The 20,517-nt window shown below is 38.3% G+C and overlaps 1 protein-coding gene and 1 long non-coding RNA gene across 3 annotated transcripts in view; one reads left to right on the forward strand and one right to left on the reverse strand.

The window, feature by feature from the left end:
• LOC145936296 (uncharacterized) overlaps positions 1-20,517 on the reverse strand; it is a 47,832-nt gene that overhangs the window by 26,813 nt on the left and 502 nt on the right. Inside the window, exons 2-3 of the long non-coding RNA XR_014425364.1 lie at positions 20,099-20,401; positions 19,792-19,846 (exon numbers count right to left, since the gene is read on the reverse strand). This is a non-coding gene — a long non-coding RNA (uncharacterized LOC145936296). The remainder of the gene's footprint in view (positions 1-19,791; positions 19,847-20,098; positions 20,402-20,517) is intronic.
• On the forward strand, positions 1,682-16,740 carry LOC145936889 (uncharacterized). Of its 2 annotated transcripts, none has more exons than XM_083039558.1 (6): positions 1,682-1,836; positions 4,387-4,428; positions 5,284-5,574; positions 9,496-15,046; positions 16,417-16,492; positions 16,676-16,740. In XM_083039558.1, exons 2-4 carry the CDS (start codon positions 4,413-4,415, stop codon positions 13,749-13,751), a joined length of 4,563 nt encoding a protein of 1,520 aa, XP_082895684.1. In that variant the 5' UTR covers positions 1,682-1,836; positions 4,387-4,412; the 3' UTR covers positions 13,752-15,046; positions 16,417-16,492; positions 16,676-16,740. The 2 variants fall into 2 exon arrangements, with proteins under 2 accessions (XP_082895684.1, XP_082895685.1); XM_083039559.1 differs by lacking the exon at positions 1,682-1,836 and adding an exon at positions 3,817-3,980.

The following is a 20,517-nucleotide window of genomic DNA, read 5'->3' on the forward strand; positions in this document are numbered from 1 at the left end:
ATTGGATAATCGAATTTTTCATTAAATGCGCGAATATCATATTTATTTTATATAAGCACATCAGTGATTAATGGCATGTTTTTTGGAGACGATATTTTCTCAACGAAAATGTTGAAAAAGGTTCAACATTTTCTAATCTCTTCAACATCACATTTTTATAATTAAATCTTAAATAAAAATTCTGTTAAAATAGTTTATTTTGACATTTGTTGGAAAATATGTTTTCAAATGTTTGCATCCTTGAAGGAGAAGTCTAAGTCGATCAGTGATGATCTATCTATAATTGCATAATAATTACGATTAAAAACTAGTTTAAGATTAAGCGAGATGTTTTTAAATGTTTGCATCCTTGAGGAAGAAGTCTAATTGTAAGTCGATCAGTAGTGATCTATTTATAGTTGCATAATAATTACGAATAAAAACCAGGCTAAGAAGCGAGATATATCGATATGTTTGCTTCTACTATGTTCTATATCTTTCTTTTTTTATATTCGATGAATCAGTTACCAGCGATTCGAAATGACGACACAAGGAGATCGTGACGTGACAAGCACGTACGGATTGTACGGTATGCAGGATATGGCATGCGAGAGACATCGATGCTGGCAAACGACATAACTTTCATGATATGTAACAGATAGCGAAAAACTTTTAAAGTTTTTACTAATTAAATGCACAATAATTTGAACTATTGTTTAAATATTGTAAACATAGCAATTTAGGTTTTAGTTATAAAAATAAAATTAAAAGTCTATTATACATATATATAGAATTTTTAGTAACTTGCAAGACTTCGATTTATTTATGATAGAGCTGTATCTGCTTTATTTTAATAATAGATAAAAATAATAGATTCAATAATAGATATAGATATGTATTGTTACATAATCTACAGAAATATATACGTGAGAAGAAAAAATAATTTAATTTATAATAAATAAAGCATAAAAATTTTTCCTGCTATATAATCAGAAAATTATTTAAGCGATGCATATTTTTACACTTGAATAATATTTAAGTAGAAGCTGAGAAATAATTAAAATAATACTTAAGAAGATTATTTATGTGAATATTTAATCATATTTGCAAAAAAAAAAGAATTACAATGCATCATAATTCTTTTTCATAAAGTTTTAAACGAGAATCTAAATATGTTTCTGTCATTCCACCATAAAAATCTCTCTAAACAATAAAATATTGCAAATTTTAAAAAGCTAAATATTAAAAGTATGTGTTTTTTTCATAACATTGAATATATATTCAATAATTGCTCATAAATCTATTCACAATCACACTATAAAGAGTTTTAATTCAAAATTGATCACTTCAACATTCAGTCAATTTATTTATTGTTGCCGTAAACGACGATAAACAGTGCGTTTCCCTCATCACGATTAACAAGTTTCAACGTAGCACTTTTGTAGTGAGTAATATTTTTTATTCTCCAGAAGCCGAGGAACGTCCACTCTCTTCGGAACACAGAAGAACACAGAGGATTGGTTCTCCAAGCGTCGAGTCGTATATATCGGTAGCGGAAGCGCTCTCCGCGACCGGATACCGCGGTGTGTCGCGTCCAAGCCGGCTATGCGTTGCTGCCGCCAATAATTCCGCTATTTCGGGCCGTCTAATTTGGGCCCGGTGACGCTACGCTTTTAACGGCGGCGTTGATAGCGAAGCATCATCCAGCGCACCGTCGCCACCACCACTGGCCGGCCAGCAATAACCACCGGAACGACGAGAGTTCGACGGCGACGAGACGAACGTTCCTCCCGCAGTCACCCGAAGGCTTTGTGGGCCTCCTACCTACCGCCGAGGCTGATCCTCCGATCTTTAAAGGTAAAATCACAGCCCTTATTTCGAGCGGTTCCGCTCGGATTTCGCATCCCCCGCCAATCGAATCCGTAAACCTTTCGAGATAATCGGCTCTTTGTGACGATATATTTGGACTGTGTATATATACATATGTACATATATACATAATGAAGTTATGTTGAAGATTTATTGTGTAAAATGCCGTACAGTGACTAATTCCTTGGTATTATTTTTCGTCGAGACCTTTTTCCCAAATACATTAAATTGGAGAAATTTTCCACTTTTGAAATTAATTTAATATAAAATTAATTTGTTGTAGAAAAAATGAAGAAAGACGAAAAGATGTATGATTATTAATCAATTAATATTTACAGTGCAATAATATTATAATTATAAAAATTGGCAAACATGTATGCAGATTATTTTTAATTTTCGGTTTTATAATAAAAATATTTAGTGATACGTATATGTATCGAAAATCTCGAAATGGTTAATTATAATGCATGCTATTGTAGAAAAAGTGACTCACTATCGAAACACTAAATTTGTGTCCCGAATTTATATTCTATTAATGCATTATTTTTATTATGTCGTTATAATGTTAACAAAATAATCTTGTTCATAAAATCTTTTTACAATAAATATATGTATATATTTATAATTATAAAAATTCATTATTTATTTAATATTCATTATTTTTCTTTATTTTTAAAATGTGCGCAAAAGAGGCAGGAAAATTAAATTAAAAACTCCCAAAGTTATTTAAGACATTTACGACTGTGATTGCTATGTTGAAATAATTCCAAGAATATAATTAAGTATGAGTATATAATTAAAGCGGATTTAAAATGGATATTTCGTGGTGCGTATTATTTTAAAATAATACGTTCTTTCCATACACGAGTTCCGAATTGCTCGTAGCTTTTGTCAAAGCATCTTTCGCAACTGTATTAAATTTGTTTGCGGACATGCGCGCGATCTGCATTGTTTGCATTCTGACTTTGTATCCGAAAATACGTGACCATCGATGAAGTGAAAATTCGACGAAATCGTCATCGTGACTCGGCAAGCTTTAAGTAACAGGATGGCGAAGATGATTGTTGGCATGCTGCCACGTGGTATCATTTACTAAAAGTCACGATCGGAACGTATAGTAACGAAATAAAACGGGAGGGATGAATCGGAGATCGTAGTATTAAACATTTGCGATTTCAGGAAGAAAATATTATAACGCCGCGAGTACGTAAAGCTAGGCAATATCGAGTCAAGTTGTTTATTTCTCTATCTTTCAAGGAAAGCTAATGAGCTGCAGATAAAGAAAATAAACCACTTGATTTGCTTTTAAACAAAAAAGAAATTTGAAAAATATCCGAGTAGGATATAAAAAGTATCTGAAACTTTAAGCATCCTCTACAAGTGTCTCTCTTTCCATCAAATCAGAAGGATTAAGAGCAATATAATACATCAGTAATTTACTTTTGTCAAACATCTAGGAAAATTAGTTTAAAAAAATTGAGAAGATTTCTTTATTATTCTTCTTAAAGTTTTTAAAAAGGAGAGAGCAAAAGCTCACTGTTGTAAGAAATTTTTTAATTATTTCCCCTCTTTTCTTTTAATTATTTCCTCTTCCAATATTTCGATAGAATAAATGAAGAAAAGAAGAAAGTAAACGGAAATGAATGAGCAAACTGAAAATTTATTTTTGACCCTCTTCCGGCCGATCGAACACGATTATATTCATTAAGTCTATGCGTCGCAATTTTAATGGGGAATCTCCGCGAGCGAAAATGCGAAAATGCGAACACGCTTTCTCGAGGGAAGCATTCTCGTAGGCATCAACCTACGCTGCAACTCGCCCGGCCTATTTATAAAGCGCGACCTCGTGGCATCGCGCGTTCGCCACTACCGCCTACCTATCATGGTCGTCCCGCGTGCAAATCACACAGCATGTGTGTCTAGCCCTCTTCTTCCTAATTTCCGAACGTATCCGAAAACGGGTCAGAGCTATTTTCGCGCGAAACGGCCCTCAAAGCCTCGAAAGGCTGCCGGCGACGATACTTGGTTAGACAGACCGTACCCTCAGCATGCTTAGCTTCTACTTCCCTCTTCTGCCTCTGCCGTCATCGATGACAAAGAGGATCTGTCTGTTGATAAATCTAGGAGCGAAGGTAGGCGTATTTGATCCGATACTGCGCATATCCCTGTCGTATTGTGTCTGATTTTGTTGAACCCCATTGTTTCAATACGCGATCGCAATGTGAACCAAGAACCGTAAGATTAACAAAGTTTGTTATCACAAACTTATACTACTCGAACTTACACTGTACTCTCCTTAATAAATACTTGTTATATAATATATTAAATTTTTTTATATATTAAAAAATCTGTAGATATGTGTACGATCTTTGCAATATCAGAGTGCCAAGTTGAAATGTCAATCAGCAGATGATATCCTAAAGCAATAAATAGAAATCTCTTTGCGCCTTCAATATTTCCAAAACAAATCTTTTTAAGAATTACTTCGATGAGAGAGAAAAGAGTGAAGAATTACATATGTAATATTTATTTTTCCAGACGTCCAGTCGAAGCGGCTTGCCATAATGTCGGGAATAGAAGGTGAGGGCCCCTTTACGAGCTCCGTGACGACCGTGTTGCTTGAGTGTCAGTTGGGAAGCAGTCGTAGATAGATAAACGAGTGTCAGTTGGGAAGAAGTCAGCTCGGGGAACGAGCGTAATTCAGCGTATGCGCGCAAAAATGTAATGTTCAGTATGATCATCAGTCGTATGATGTGTAATATGCAGAGCGTTATTAACCAAAGACTCTGGACCACAGCACTGTCAAAACGTACCCCTGTCTACCGCCTTCGCTGGGGTGCAAAACAGTTTACGTCCTATCGCATTTCCGCGATATATAATTTCGCAGTTTGTATTCGCCTCTGCACTGTACTTTATTAACAAGAACCCTACGTCATCGATCTTTATATGGGCTCTGCCCATCTACAAAACGAAGCTAGAAATAATAAGCATCATTTTTATTCTCTTCTTCTCGATAGGAATTGAAAAATTCAGAGCTCAGTCTTTCTCATCGCTTTTAAGTCTTTTTCTTCGATTCACAGAATACGGCAAATTATTGTAAAATATCCGTAATAATAACAAGTCACATATCTTGAGCTATTTTGTAAAATTTTCTTGGCGATATATTTATACGAAATTGAATGTATAGTGACACGAAAACATTAATCTGTCGTTTTACAATTAGACAAGCAACATTAAGCATTCTGTTTTATGGTACATAAAGTTTGGCCATTAACACATCAAAGGCTCTAATCTTTCAAGCATTGTCGCACTCGCTCATTATCGAAACAAAAAAATATTTTTACTGTGAATGATTGCTTCTCATCTCTTTTTTATTAACGTACAGTTTGATTCACTTGTATTACTGGACCGTCATCTTCAATCTTGCCTTTGCAGATCTGCAGGACGCGTCGGAACAAGATGATACTCAGGAAGAGACAGCGGAAACAGCGGAAATTAGCAATGAGATAACAAGCTTAACAGAGGAAACAGATAGTCCAGAATTATCAGAAAGATTGTCTACTAAGGAACCCGAAAAAGAGCAGCAAAGAGATGAAGTTACGGAGACAGAACCAGAGGAAGTAAAGAAGGAAGTTGAAGAGGAAGAACAAGAAGATATTAAGGAGAAAGTGGAAACTGAAGCATCGAGTCAGGAAGAGACGCAAGAAGAAGAAACGTCAAACTCAGGTTGGTGCTCTTATGTTTGTAATATTTAAAGAAACGACTGCGCAGTAAAAGTACGTCGTTGAAATAGTAGGCGAAATTCTGATTTCTAAGAAATTTGTAAATTTGGTTGGATGCCATTTTATATTTTAATAACTCCCAGAATCAAACTCGAAAAAAAAATAAAAGTCGGAGTTTTAAGAACCGAAGAGCAGTTAAAGTACGCATCTATACTCGAGATTAAATAAGTAATAAAATTTCCGCTACGTGATCGCGCATCAAGGAAGTCCAAGTTTCTCGCGAAAAGCTCTTTATTCTCAGTTCGTTCAAAATACACAGTTGAGGTGAAATAAATTTCAATTTTATCGGCTCCAAGGTTGGAAAATCTTGATATATCGAGATTCTGGGCGTTTCTGGGACATTTTCCGCGGCTCCGGAATAGAAAATCGATCGATTCGAAATAAGTTGCGCGCAAATTTACGGCGTTTACGGCGTGTTTACCATCGCGCTTGTCGGAACCAATCGTCGTTGCTCACACCAAGTCGTCGACGTGTTTGCGTTAACGCTGCCATTATTCGCATAGACGTTCGCGGCGTTTATTTGAATAACGACGTCAGCGGGATAGTTCGAGTATACAGCGATCTGCGTTTCTCGCGGCATATGTTTCAAGGAAATCTAAACCTTCTTACGCGAACTATTTCGGTCGCGGTACACAGAGGTTCCGATGTTACTTACAACAGCGTTATTTACAAATCTCACGCTCTCAAAGCGGATATACAGGGTCCTCCAGGGTCACCGCACCACCTGCTAATGGCAGATCCTTGAAATCATTTCGAGACGATTTTTTCCTCGATTTTTTAAACGAAAATTTCGAGGGAGATCATTTTCTGCAAGTTTTCAATTTTTGCCATTGTATATCTTTGTAAGCCTTAAATTAAAATTCTATTCAAAAATAAATTCTACTTGAAATTAATTAAAGAATGTAGTATCAGTAATCTTTTTTAATTCTATAAAGTTTGGTTCGTGAGAAAGCTTTCTTTTTAAATCGTTTTGTGTAACTCGAAAATTATTAATACATTTTCGCTCAGGAAAAATCGTCTCTAAATGATCTCTCAAGAATCTAGCATAAGCAGGTGGTGCAGTGAATTACATAGTTATCTGATACTATATAATCGAAACGTTTGATATAAATTCTTGTAATATGAAATATTATGACGTATCACAGAAACAGTTAAAAATAAAGTTGTTAACAGGAACAAAGAAATAGGTAATAGTCATAGATTGAGACAATGGACGAGATAAAAGAGAAAAACTTAGCAGAAAGAGACAGAGAGAAAGAGCGGTAAAATTGGCACAAAGACAATAAAAAGAAAAGCATTGCAGATTGAAACACAGTGCATTGTTTAGAATGTATAAAGTGGACAATTCGTATCGTCATTACAATTTTGAATGAATCAATGCTGATTCTTCTAAATGAGTGCAAAAAGAGACGGTGCATATTATTCGCGAAACGTAAACATTATTAATTCTCCCATAAAAGTAAAAAAAAAAATGTTTTCTGATTATAATAAATTCCTCTTTAAGTTACAAAGAGAAAGGTATGCTATGCAAGTTTTTTCATCCGGAAAGAGGAATGGGGGCGTCAGCAATGTAGGACATGACAATTGGGGTGCGACCAATGTTATGTATCTGTGCGCGTTCGTCTGCCATTATATGCAACAAAGGACATCTAGTGGCTCTATTTTTTTATATACTCAATTTTTCAATCAGCATCCATACGAGTGCAAAACTTCGCTTTCAATCATCATTAATATACGAGAAAAAAATCGTCAGTCGTCATTATTTTCGGATTTTGTAGCAATCTACCTTGGTTCCCTACTTTGTTATCATCATCATCATCATCATTATCATCATCATTATATTATCATTATTATTAATAATGCGCTTCAGTTTCCAAAAATAAAACGAGAAGGAAACGAAATACACATTGCGATGTAATTAATGACAGCTGGCAGTGCTTAGCTGTGTACATAAGCTGGTGTAAGAGATGATGGGCGCTTGCGCAAACCACGCGCTAAGATAAAGAAACGTAAGCGCAATTTTCGGCGGACGCGCTTTGTGCGCGCGGGTAGTTTCGCGCCGCGCCTCGCCTCGCCTCGCTACGCTTCGCGAGCAGCTGCGGCAGGCGTCGAACGAGCGACCGAAAATAAATTCTCGCGGAGAGAGAGGATCCCCGTGCACGTTGTTTTAAATAAAGCGAGCGCGCGCGCGATAGAACCTCCGAAGCCGGTCAGCTCTCATCTCTCGGCTCTTCGCGCTCTAACTCTCTCTCTCTCTTTCTTCCTCTTCCTCGGCGAGAGCCGCGAAAAGATCTCGCAGCGGCACAATCGGGTAAAAATACTGCGTGTTCCACAGTGTCTGTGGCGAACAGCGATCAAAACTCATCACCGCTCTCTCCCTCGACGCGCCTCTTCGCGCATCCCCCGAGAGAGAGGAGGATCCATCTATTCTGCATCCGCATCCATACAGTCCGGAGAAGCTGACGCGCATCGTCGTCGCGCGGAACCGGTTGTTTTACAATGCTTCTAACAAACTGCTCTTTCCACGTCCCGCGCATCTCTTCGCGCGTGTCTTAAAACGCGCGACACGTTGACGTGTCGGAAGAGAGATATTCCGAGTCGCGGTCGGACGTGTGCGAGGCGCACGTTTGGAGAACGCGTGCCTCTTCGTGCGACGATAAGCGAGTGCGAAGCGAGTAACATCGTCTGGAAAACACGGTTCTAATGTGTGAAAATTAATTAGTCGTAATTTGGTTTTTATAATTCGGGTCGTTTGGAAAAAATACTAAATACTTGTCAAAAATATTTACGCTTGACGCATGTCTATTGTGAATTGAAGCCAATCATTTTTATAAGAAAACAGTGTGTCCTTTAATTATCCGAATATCTTTTACATCATCTTTTTTATATATATTTCATAGAGCAGTCATCGCTATTTTTTCTACTTCTTTTTTTATCATTTTAGCGCGATATATTTTAACGCGAAGCAATAATCCGAGTGTAAAGCGAGTGACAAGTAAAGGTGCTTTGAAAAAAAAATGTTAAATGTTTGGAAAATCTTTTTGTGAAAAAGACGAATGTCTTCTTGTCAAATAATAAATTATCGTAAAATAATTTCAAAAAGCAAGATACGCGACTGATTGTGCATACACAATCGATACGAGTAATCGAATATATTTCAGTCTTCGTGTGTGAAGCACCACTTGTCAAGATTTATGCTCGGAACTTTTCAATCGTGAATTAAAAATAGCGATCGTTTTGGCAGAGAAGCAGTGAGTTTTCTTTTGCTGTCAAAGCAATATTTTGCCCCTGATACATTTTCTTCGTTCACAGTCAGAAAACATATAGGTACGTTTTCTCACAATTGTGTATAAAAGTGTAATTTTATTTCAATGCTATAAAATTCTTTCTCTATTATAGTTGCAAATAATATTTAATTTTATGCAATTTTGTATCTATAAAAAAAAACAATTAATTATTATTTTATTAAATATTATAATATTTTGTTATTTTACTTTTTTTATCTTATTTGAGATCAATAAATCTTCTTACTATTTTAATATATGACTATTATAATAATTTGATATATATGTAAATTTTACAAATAACTTGAAAGTTATTAAAAACTTATTAGCTATTTTTGAAATCTAGAGCACGTGGCTAAATTTATTGATGCTTCTAATGGTGCACCAGCAAAGATCTCATCGATTGAAAAGATAAAAAATGCGACAGAAGATCACAATAATTTAGCCAATAAAAATAAAATCAAGTGGCCCATATAATAGAATATTTAAAGACCAATAAATATACATATATATATAATATATGTACAAATTATTATAAGACTCGAGGCGAATGATTCTGATCCATTCTTCCTCTTTAACAGAGCTGGCGACCGTCACGAGAAGCGCGTCGTCGGACGACGGCGTGCCAGGTCCAGGGGTGGTCGCGGGACAGGCGGAACCGAGCGAGCCCAGGATAGGGATACCATCGGCGACCATCGCCGAAGACGGTAGCGGCGGACAGCAGTGTCGTCGTGTCGGCGTCGGTCCCGGCGTAGCAGTCGGTGAGTGGAATTCATTGCCGATACTGGTAGAACGTCTGCGCGAGGCACTCGAGTTGTCCCTGGCTGGTCGCCGACGTGGAAGTGGCGGCGACGAGCCGACGGCGACGTCGCTCGCCGAATCCGGCGCCGAGGGTGGCCGAGCGCGCCGTTCCCTGGAACGAGCGTTGCTCGACGACCACGAGGACGGTCCCGAGCCGAAGAAGGACGAGCTCAAGTTCCTGGAGGATCTACTGCTGTCGGACATCCAGACCGCGCTCTCGCGTTTGCGCGAAACTCTAGAACGCACGGACGTCGCGACCCTCGCCAAGCACGGCGGAGTGTCGAATCCGACGAGCAAGCTTCACCTCCTGCGACTGGTGTCTAGTTTACTGTCGCGGCTTCAGGTGCCGGAAGAGAAGGAGGAGACGGAACCGGGGAGAAACGGTGAGAACGGTAAGATGATCGGGGGACAGAGTAACGTCGTCATCCCGTCACCTGGACGAAGAAGACGTCCTGTCAGGCATACCATCGGCGTCTCCGCCGAAGAGATCGCGCACGCGAGGAAGCAGCTGGAGGAGAGCAGCGCCGATTTGGCGAGGTTGAACGATCAAGTATCTCTAGCTCGACAACCCTGGGAATCGCTGCTGCCCGCATCGCGAAACGTCACGAGCAGCAGCGACAGACACGTGGAGGAGATCCACGACAAGTACACCAAGGACGTGATTAATCACCGTCAATCGTTGCGCGACAAGAACAAGGACAATTCTCGCGGGGATACCGGCGTCTATCGCTCGCTGATTCCGTCGCAGATCGCTCATACAGACCGGCCAGCGGATACGGTGAACGGTGAATCGAATATTCATCAGACTCGACGTCTGGATAGCTTGGACAGTTACCAGGAGGAGAACGACGACGAGGAAGCCGCGATCAGGAAGGCGAGTGAGGAACAGAGTCGAGTGACAAAGCTCGCGGCGGCTCTTCGGCAACGCGCGGAATTGATCAGCGCGAGCAAGTGCAACAGTAACAATAAGTTCACGGCGAAAAAGTCCAAGATCAAACGCGCCAACACCGTCGATATACCGAGCTACCTGAAGTTACAGGCCGAGAGCCTCGACAACCCCTGCGTTCTGCTACGACGTCCCATCAACGTGGGCGACAAGGTCACCGCGAACGCGTCCAATCTTGCCGTGCCATCGTTCCACCCCAAGACTGAGAACGACAAGAAGTTTCTCGCGCTGATCAACCGAAACAACGAAACGCAGACGTACAACGCCGCGCCCGGCTTCGTCAAGTCCTTCGGGTACACTAAGACGACGGATATGTCATCGATGATGAACGAGAATTGGAACAGCCGGTTCTCCAACATCAAGACTGCCTTCGACAAGCCGTACGTCGCGAACGAGGCGGAAAACAAGCTATCCCCTAAACCGCAACCCGCGAAACACTTGCCGATCACTCCTCCCCAGAACAAGAAGACAACGATCGGCGACAAAGTGCACAACGGCTTCCCGTTCGCGAACGCGTCCAAGACGGACGCGGGCTTCAGGCACGCGCCCTCGTCGCTGTTCCGAAAAATCGAGAAGCCGCAGACCCCGAAGTCTTCGCCCGGCTATTATCACCATCAGAGGGACAACGCGCCACCGTCCGGAAACACCTTACGCGAGAAAGCCAGGATTATGTTCGATCGGGACAGCAACGTTCGTCAGTCGAGGTTCAACGCGCACGAAGACTCCCAGAAATCTTCCTTCCCGCGACCACCGTGGCTCGAGCATACAGACAGACAGCTCGAGGGCAAATCGAACAATATGGTCACCGAGAACGGACGGCTGGATTATCGGCTCTTCTGCAAGCAGTTCGCGCCCTTCGTCGGCAAGAACACCGGGATTCCGGAGTCCAGATCGCGAAACAATCCGGAGGAATCTCGCTGCGAGAACCGCAGAGAGCACTCGTCGAACGAGAAACTCGGTGTGGTGGACGGCAAGATTTCCTTCAGAATGTTTCCCGAGAGAGGATCGCACGATCGAGGATCGAACGAGCCGCGTCGCGTCGTGATCGAATCGGAACAAGTAGTTCGAGATAAGTTTGATCAACGAAGCGAGAAGGACACTTTCGAACCAATCGCGGTGCGCGATAATAAGGACTCGTCCGGAAGTGTATTTGCCGGAAATAATGCGCCAATCGATGCTACGCTCAGAGATAATTCATCTGTGGCTATTCAAACGGGCGTCCAGGACGATCATCGTCCAGAAGATTACGCACGTGTGTTTCGAGTGATTCCTAGAGTCTTGTCCAGCCCATCGTCAGCATGCAATAACGCGTCTGTTCAGACTTACGACGAACCGAATCTAGAATCCAGGGAACAATGGCAAACAAGGACGCCTAGACTCGACGACGCGACGTTAGATTCGAATTATCGTCCCGCCGAGGATCCGAAAGGATCCCACTTCGTCCTGGATCACAATCGAAATTATCGTCTCGTGGGGACCGATGATGAAACTCCAAGAGGCGAAACTTTGCCGTTGATAAACGTCGAGGAAGATGTTATTCGTTCGCCAAATTTGATGGAGAACCTTCCTCTTCCGTCTCTTCCGAGGACTCTTGGTCATCGATCACCGGAACAACGCGAGCAAATCTTCCGCCCGAATCTTCCGCAATACGAAGATTGTTTCTCGTCTAAACCAGCGATCGATCAGAATTATTCGCCATACATTACGGATCCGTTTCAAGAGAATCAGATGTCAAGCGTGACGTCGCGCGAAATCCAGGAAGATTCCTCGAATGACAGCGCTTTGCCGGAGGAACAGAATATCCAAAATCAGGATATCAGCGCGGATGCTGGCGTTGTCACGCGATATACCTGCGCGATCGCGACCGTCGCGTCCGCCGACACTCCGGAATCGCGATTCGAGCCGGAAACGGGCGCGTCGCCCGCCCCTTCGTCGCCCTTGCAGCTCTGGTCGCGTCCGACCAGCAGCGAGACCATCACGACCGAGGACGAGGAGATTCGCCGACACAACATGCTGCAGCAGAGCTTGGTTCGTCGGCTGCAGAACGAGCGCGTGATGCTAAACGATAATCACGCGTCCACCGCTAATCAGTCCGGCAATTTTAATCGACCCAGCGACTTCAATCCACCTCTGAACAGTTTTAATCAACCTTCGAAGAGTCAATCGCCTGAAATGCCGAAAAGACTGGAATTGCCGAGAAAATTGGAATTGCCGAGGAAGTTAGAGCCACCGAGAAAGTTGGAGCCGCCGAGGAGGTTGGAACCGTTGAAGAAACCGGAACTACCGAAGAGACCGGAACTATTCGAGAGGCCGGAACCACCGAAGAGATCAGAACCACCGAAGAGGTCGGAACCACTGAAGAAACCGGAATCACCGAAGAGACCGCAATATTCACCGATTGTCACCGGTGGTTTATTGTCGGTAGCGCCGTCCTTTAGCGCAACGAATCGGATCACTGCACTCAAAGGACAATACGAGCTGCCAAAATCGGGAATAGAGAAAAAGGAACGCTCGCCTATCCCAAACGGTGCGATGGACTCGAGCGACGAGTACCTGGTATCCTGCGCTAATAAACCGTCCAGATCCCTTGTCCTGTCCAAGTCCGAGTCTTGGCATCAGCTGGCGCTCTCCAAAGGTCCCCATCACACCTCGTCGCGTCCGTCGCAGATCGACGGTTCACCTCAGCCTCTCACAATCAGTCGAGACGCCTATCTCCCGAAACCGCCGACGAAGCCGTCAAAATCGCCGTTGCCCTTCAGGATGAAAAAGCAATACGAGGCGTCCTCGTCCTTGGTCAGCGTGAAGAGAATGGAGGACAAGATACGCAGATATTTCGATAATCCGACTATGAACGACAGCCCCGCGGAGACGAGGGACTCGAGAAACAGGCGTTTCTCGTCGCGGGACTCGGCGAAGGGTCCGATCGCTCTGTCCAGGAGTCGCACCATGCCGGGGATGACCGATCAGAGTCTGCGCTTGCTGATTCCAGCGTCGCAGATTCCCGTGATGAATCTCAACAGCGCCGAAGTGGACAAGGTGTTCGACGACATCTTCGAAGAGGTTACAAGGAACGACGATCATTGCTTCTGATCGGTCACCTTTCCTCTCGTTTCCGTATCGTAAAAACCCGACGCGTTTCCTAATACGCGAGAGACTGATTGCGACGGAAGTGACGTTCGTCCGGGACTTTTGAACTCTCGGTCTTGGCAAGTCTGAACATATTATGATATGATCGTGACAAAATCTCGACTGCACAACGTGAATCGTTAAACTGTGATTTTGCCCAATCGGCTGCTGTAATTTTAGACGCGACTCATTCTCGTTTGTAGTCAATTCTAATCAGACTGTTTATATTAGAAATTTGCGTACGATCATTGATTGCTTGATTTCTTCGGAAAGCGATTGTTCTCATAAACGTGAACTAAGAGATTTAAAATTAATTATAATCCAATTCTAGATTTCTATTTCCTTCTGTGAGTTGATTTTTATCGAATTATTTAATGAAGACTCTTTTTTTCGTAAAAGTGAATTCAGTATTATTCGAGTGCATTTTATACAAAATGCCGCGTGTCTTAGAATCTACAAATTCAAATCATTTTTGATAGTTTCCTGTAGATAATTGGAGAAAATGAAAAAGAAGCTGAAGAGGAGCACAGTTACGTTAATGCGCGATTATATGCTTAACGAGACCTGGATCTACGGTCTAATTGGCTGCACATAATTCTTCGCATTTTCGCGGAAATCACTCTACATCTGACATATTTGAGAGACCGAAGCTCTCTCTTTTTCTCTCTTTGAACGATCTTACAACATCGAGATGATGGATTCTAACACAGATTAGAAGCCGCCTTTTTGAAGAACAGAGAAATGTGTTTCGTGAGAAAAAGCTACATAAATAAGATAATGAATATTATTTAATAAAAAAGAAACGTATTTCGTGCGCAATCGACGCTCATAATGTGGTCTTCGTCCATTACGAGAGACGGTAGTGCAAATCGATGCAACGACCATCATCACCGCCGATATCCACCGTCATTTCCTTCGTTCTTCTCGAAGATTGTCCGACACGAGTGTGGAAGAAATATCAGCGCGTCGAGTAACGAAGCTGTACAAAGTCTCCTCTAATTAGGAAAAAAATAAAGAGAGAAGAAGAGAGAAAGCACACTGCAACGCATCGATTCCACCGTTATTCCCTCGATGGACTATTATATGCGCTACGCGAGGCATATGGAGAACCTACATATTTGACAGCTATGCGTGACGCACGTGGCGTTCGCGTATCTAATTTTTTTGTTTACTTTCTTTTAAACTCGAAAACTCGCGCAACGCGCACGGACGGACTCTGAGAATCGCTACAGGATCCATGCCAATCCCCGAATAAAGCAGTGAGTCACAGCCCTTTTTGTTGATTCTTTGTTACGCGGTAGCGTACAGTTTGCACTGCTGTGTATAGAGAGTGTGTATAAGAGTGCATATATTATATACGTAGTGTACGTGCCCGAGAGTGTTGGTACATACATATAGAAGTATAGCGATGGATGAAGTGGCTCAATTTAACACTCGATCTCTTGGAAAATGTCACTCGAATACGGATATTCGAGGGTGAAAACCGGATATATACGATTATTCACTATACCTGCACATAATGTACGATTACGTACATTTACATTACCATGACACGCAATATTTATATTGCGAAACACATTTATCTTCGTACACAAACATATACATATATATACATACAGACATATATTATGAGTTCTAGTATAATTTAAGATTTTCGATATTTGTGAAATACTTTGCGGCGCTTGCCAAGTAATATTATAGTTTAAAATAATATGCAATATTGCATAACACAATTTGATATTGCACACTATTACAAATCATGTATACATATTTCGTTGTAGCAATATATATTATATTTAATGAGCAATATTATAATTGAATGAGGATATTAATTAGATTAAATTGAATGAAGATATTTTTCTATAAAAAATTTTTAACATCAAGTTGACATAGGCATAAAATCTTTACTATATACATATGTTCGCGTAAACAGACTCACTAATTTTCAAGCACAAAGAGGCATAAATTTATTTAACTTACTAGATATTTCGAAAAACTACTATTCTGCTAATTTATGTAAAAATGTAATTAAAATTTAAAAGCCAACTAGGAGAATAACAATTTTTGTGATACTTTACAAAATTTGAATTACAAACAAATTCACCATTAGACAGTGTGAAAGAATCGTTAGAACAGAATTATATATATGTATATATATTCCTAAAAAATAATTCGCAAAAAAAGTTTTCTTTCACACAGATTTACGTAAATCTACTCATTATCGGTTAAAATTATTAAACAAGAAATACTTGGAAAATTAATAACTTATATATGTAGAGATACACATGTATGTATGTTCTCTTCACGATTATCAAACCTGTTTTTTTTTGTACTAAGCTGTCATTTAATTTGTTTGTAAGACAACTAATGCATGTCGCGCGCGCGTTGCAGGCATGCAACGAGAGTGAGAAATTGAAAGATTTTGCTAAGATCCAGTTTTCTAATCATTTACACCTGTGCCTTTGACATGTGCTTTGACACCAGGATTCAATTATAGGCAATTAAAATAGATATAGAGATTAACATCTAGGTAAAATTTTTAGTATGCATCTCGGCATAAGTCTAACATACCGCGCGCTTTTAAAGCTCCTCGATGTAACTCTACAATGTGTCTCTATTCATTTTTCAGTCCCGAAAAAGCCGCTGTCGCCGTTCGCCAAGTTTCGTCAACTCGACAAACAGAATAGCGCCTCTTTATCGCCAAGGTGAGAATAAACAGTGAAATATATATGTGACACAATATATTTCACAATTACACGCAGATTATTCAATGTGACAGAGATTATCAAGGAGACGAATCGATGATTGATAAAGCAATTTGGAAAAAAGACATTCTAATTGTATTAATTTATATATTTTTCTCATCTTATTGTAATTCTTTCATTTAGTCCTGTAAAATCACCGGCGACGGAATTTCGATTTAAATTTACCGAACCAACTGTACGAGACAATGCTGCGCAAATTAAAGAGCGACTGTTGGCGTGGTGTCGATCGAAAACCAAAGAATACGAGGTAAATATACATCTTATGTCTATATGTAAGATACTTATTAAATCGATACAGATATACTCTCTATAACATCAACTTTATAAACAATTTTTAAGAAAAAATGTGCTGAAATTAATTTTTTATATATATGTATATAAAATTCAATAAATAAATATAAATAATTTAATTAATTTCTTTAAGGAAAATGTATACTAAAATTAATGTGTCATTGAATTATATATATATATATATAGGTATAAATTCATTTAATTTCTTTTCTTTTCAGAATGTGCAACTCGATAATTTCTCGACAAGTTGGAACAATGGTTTAGCATTCTGCGCGTTACTTCATCACTTTAGACCGGACGCTTTCGATTACAATTCTCTACGTCCGGAAAATCGCAGGAAAAACTTTGACCTTGCTTTCACGAAAGCCGAGTAAGAAATAACTTGAATTTCTTCAATTTTCGATATCGACGCCATCGTTTTTACTTTAAGAATTTTAATCGATATTTGTTGTGAGCAATTTTGTTTTTTATTTTATTTGCCAAAAATTCTTATCATTTTTTCTTTCGCAGCGAAGTCGCTGGAATCGCGCCATTACTTGACGTCGATGATATGGTGATGATGCAACGGCCGGATTGGAAATGTGTTTTCACATATGTTCAATCCATCTATCGTCGCTTTAAAGATGAGGACTAGCTTTAAAAACGCAGCAGCAGCGCAGCACAATTCCATTTAATGCCAAGATAGAACACATGTGACCGCTATTTTTGTAGAACAATGTTTAATCCATTTAATTCGTATGCGGTTTGAAGAGAATGATTTTAGAGAAACCATCTTTCTTCTTTCTTTTATATATAAATAAAATTGATATTCCTGTGCGAACCGCATACGAATCAAATCTAAGCGTAGTAAGCGTAGAATTTCAGATTCAGAGACAATGTCTTTCAATAATAATGACGATAATGATGATGAATAAATCTCGCGATTGCCCGAGAAGCTATGCACTCGTACGCGTCTTATATTTTCATATTTCGCATATATTTTCTTGGCACAGCCTTACTAACGTATAACTTTCTATTGATGTTAATGTAGCAGCTAATGATTTCCACGAAAATACACGATGATACGCACGTATAAGCGAGACACTGTCAATCGCTGCCAAGTGATGTTAACGTCGATATTATTAAAAACTAATAAAAATGTCTTGAGAATACCAAAGAGATTTCTCAAATAAATATGTGATATGAGAAGAATCTCTTCTTTTGTTATTTTTTGCCCTCTTTTTGTAATATATTGGTATATTTCTTTAGAATGAGAATATTAAGCAAATTATTCCCTAATTAAAATGGAATGTTTGCCAATAATGAGATTAGTCATATTAATTTCTTGCTATATTTCTTGAATAGAGTGTAGTGAATAAAAATTCTTAATAATTATTTTTAACGTTTTCTCAGCAAACAAAAAATGTTAGCAACAGTGATACAAATAGATTTAATTGCTATTTGCTATTAATAATATTTTATCAGTATACTGCAGATTGATATAAAATATCTCAAGTAGCAAAAAATATATAAAAAATTTAAAACTTATTTTCAAAGATATTTTAAAAACGTAAAAACGTAAAAATAATTAGTTAAGTCCTTTTTTATTCATTAAAAAAACGTTTATTTTAACGTTAATGTAATATAAATATTTATTTAACATTTATTAAATATTGATTTTATTAATATTTTATTATAATAAATGTTAAATAAATATTTATATTACATTAACGTTAAAATAAACGTTTTTTTAAAATTAATATAAATAAGGGACTTAATAAATAATTTTAAAGTTTTTAAAATATCTTTGAAAATGAGTTTTAAATATTTTTTATACATTTTTTGTGCTACTTGGGATAATAAATCTGCATTATAAACATGTATTCTTTGTCGAAATAATGATGGGAGATGATCAATAGAAATCAAGCAGGTCTGCCTGTCTACTTTCATCTAATCACTTAAATATTATATTATCATAAATATATTATCTAAAATTTACTCACTTATAAATATTTTAATTACAACTTAATAAAAATTCTTGATCATTGTTAGTCAAATTTGAGAACCCGTCTTATCGCATTGCGTGTGCATGCGAATATAATAAAGGAAGGGCATATAGAATTTGTGCTACTTATATTCTTATTTTATTTGTTAAAATAACGACAAAGAGAGAAAGAGAAAGATAATTGATAATATTCAATCAGATGCGATAAAGATGCGTTTTAAAACATTAAACTTTCTGATACATTTTCAGACTTTAATTTTCTTTCTTATTTTTTAATTAGACAAAAATATGCATAATAATATGAAAATAATATGAAGTTTATCGCGAATCAGGCATGGTTACTATATATATTGAATATTTATATATAGTTATAAATCTTTCAAACAACTTAATCTAAATGTTATTTATATCGTCAGTGTTATTTATCATAATTTTATTTAAAAAAAGAAACCCCATGATAATGCATTTATATAATATGTATTATTGAAACGCGATCTTATAGAATGTTAAATATATTATTAAATATTTTAATTGCGCGCATTAAAATATCCGTGATGAAATATATCTTTTATAATTCATCTTTTAATTTTAAAATAACTTTGCTTTAATTAAAGACAAATTATCAATCAATATATATGAATGAATGGACTACAAAAAATAATAAAACTGGTACATTATAATAATAAATTATCATATTTATATAATTATTTATATAATTTATAATTACACATACAGTTAATAATCATTAATGTGTTCTTTATAAAATGAATTGCATCAAATATATGATGTATTCTAAAATTTATTTCTTTTTTAAACAGAAATTTTTATCCTAATCTGTTGTAAATCCATTCATTCATTTGAGGTAACGGAACTATCTACAATCTACAGTCTACAATCTACAATCTAATTTCTATAATCTAATTTTTACAAAACCGTTACCTCGTGATAAAATAAGTTCACTCACCAATCGATGCGCAATAACAACGAAGTTGGAGTCACTGCATCGAAGCTACGTTGATCTGTAACACACAAATATAATTAATTATAACAGCGTTCACAATAATTAATATATTTCTAAAAATTACTTTAACAAATATATAATTAAATAATTTTAAAAATTTGGTAAATACTTGTTTTTATTATAAACTTTTTTATAGAAACTCTCATATAAACTTTTATATATCAAAAGTATTTTTTTCTAATTTTCTTTTGTTTACCATTTAAATATATAGGAATAAAATTAAAGTATACAATAAATAATAAATATTTACCCCAAGGTTGCTCCGCCGGCGCCCGATGCCTCCTAGGCCTGCTCCTCCTCTTAGGTTGATCAGGATTGTCCATTATCAAAGTTTGTTTACATACGCGATACTTTAAACACACCCGCACTAAAACGCCCGACACTTTAAACGACACTCCCGCACTTAAGCGCGTGACATTTTGCACGGCATTTGAATGTCTTACGATTATAGCTGCTTGCGTCGAAATCCAAATCAATTCAATATTTCTATTTTAATATAATTCTCCTCTCTCTTCTCTAATTTCACTGCTATTTCTTCGTGGCACTCGATCACCTGCGAAAACAAAATTCATTACAACAATTAAGCGCGCACTCGCAAAAACACTTAATTACAATTACGCGCGCCCGTACTAATTACTCTCAAATACAATTAATAAGCACACAACATTT

The sequence above is a fragment of the Prenolepis imparis genome, unplaced genomic scaffold (assembly GCF_030444845.1).
Source record: "Prenolepis imparis isolate NDT839.2.m4 unplaced genomic scaffold, iyPreImpa1.0 SCAF_5, whole genome shotgun sequence".
NCBI lineage: Eukaryota > Metazoa > Arthropoda > Insecta > Hymenoptera > Formicidae > Prenolepis > Prenolepis imparis.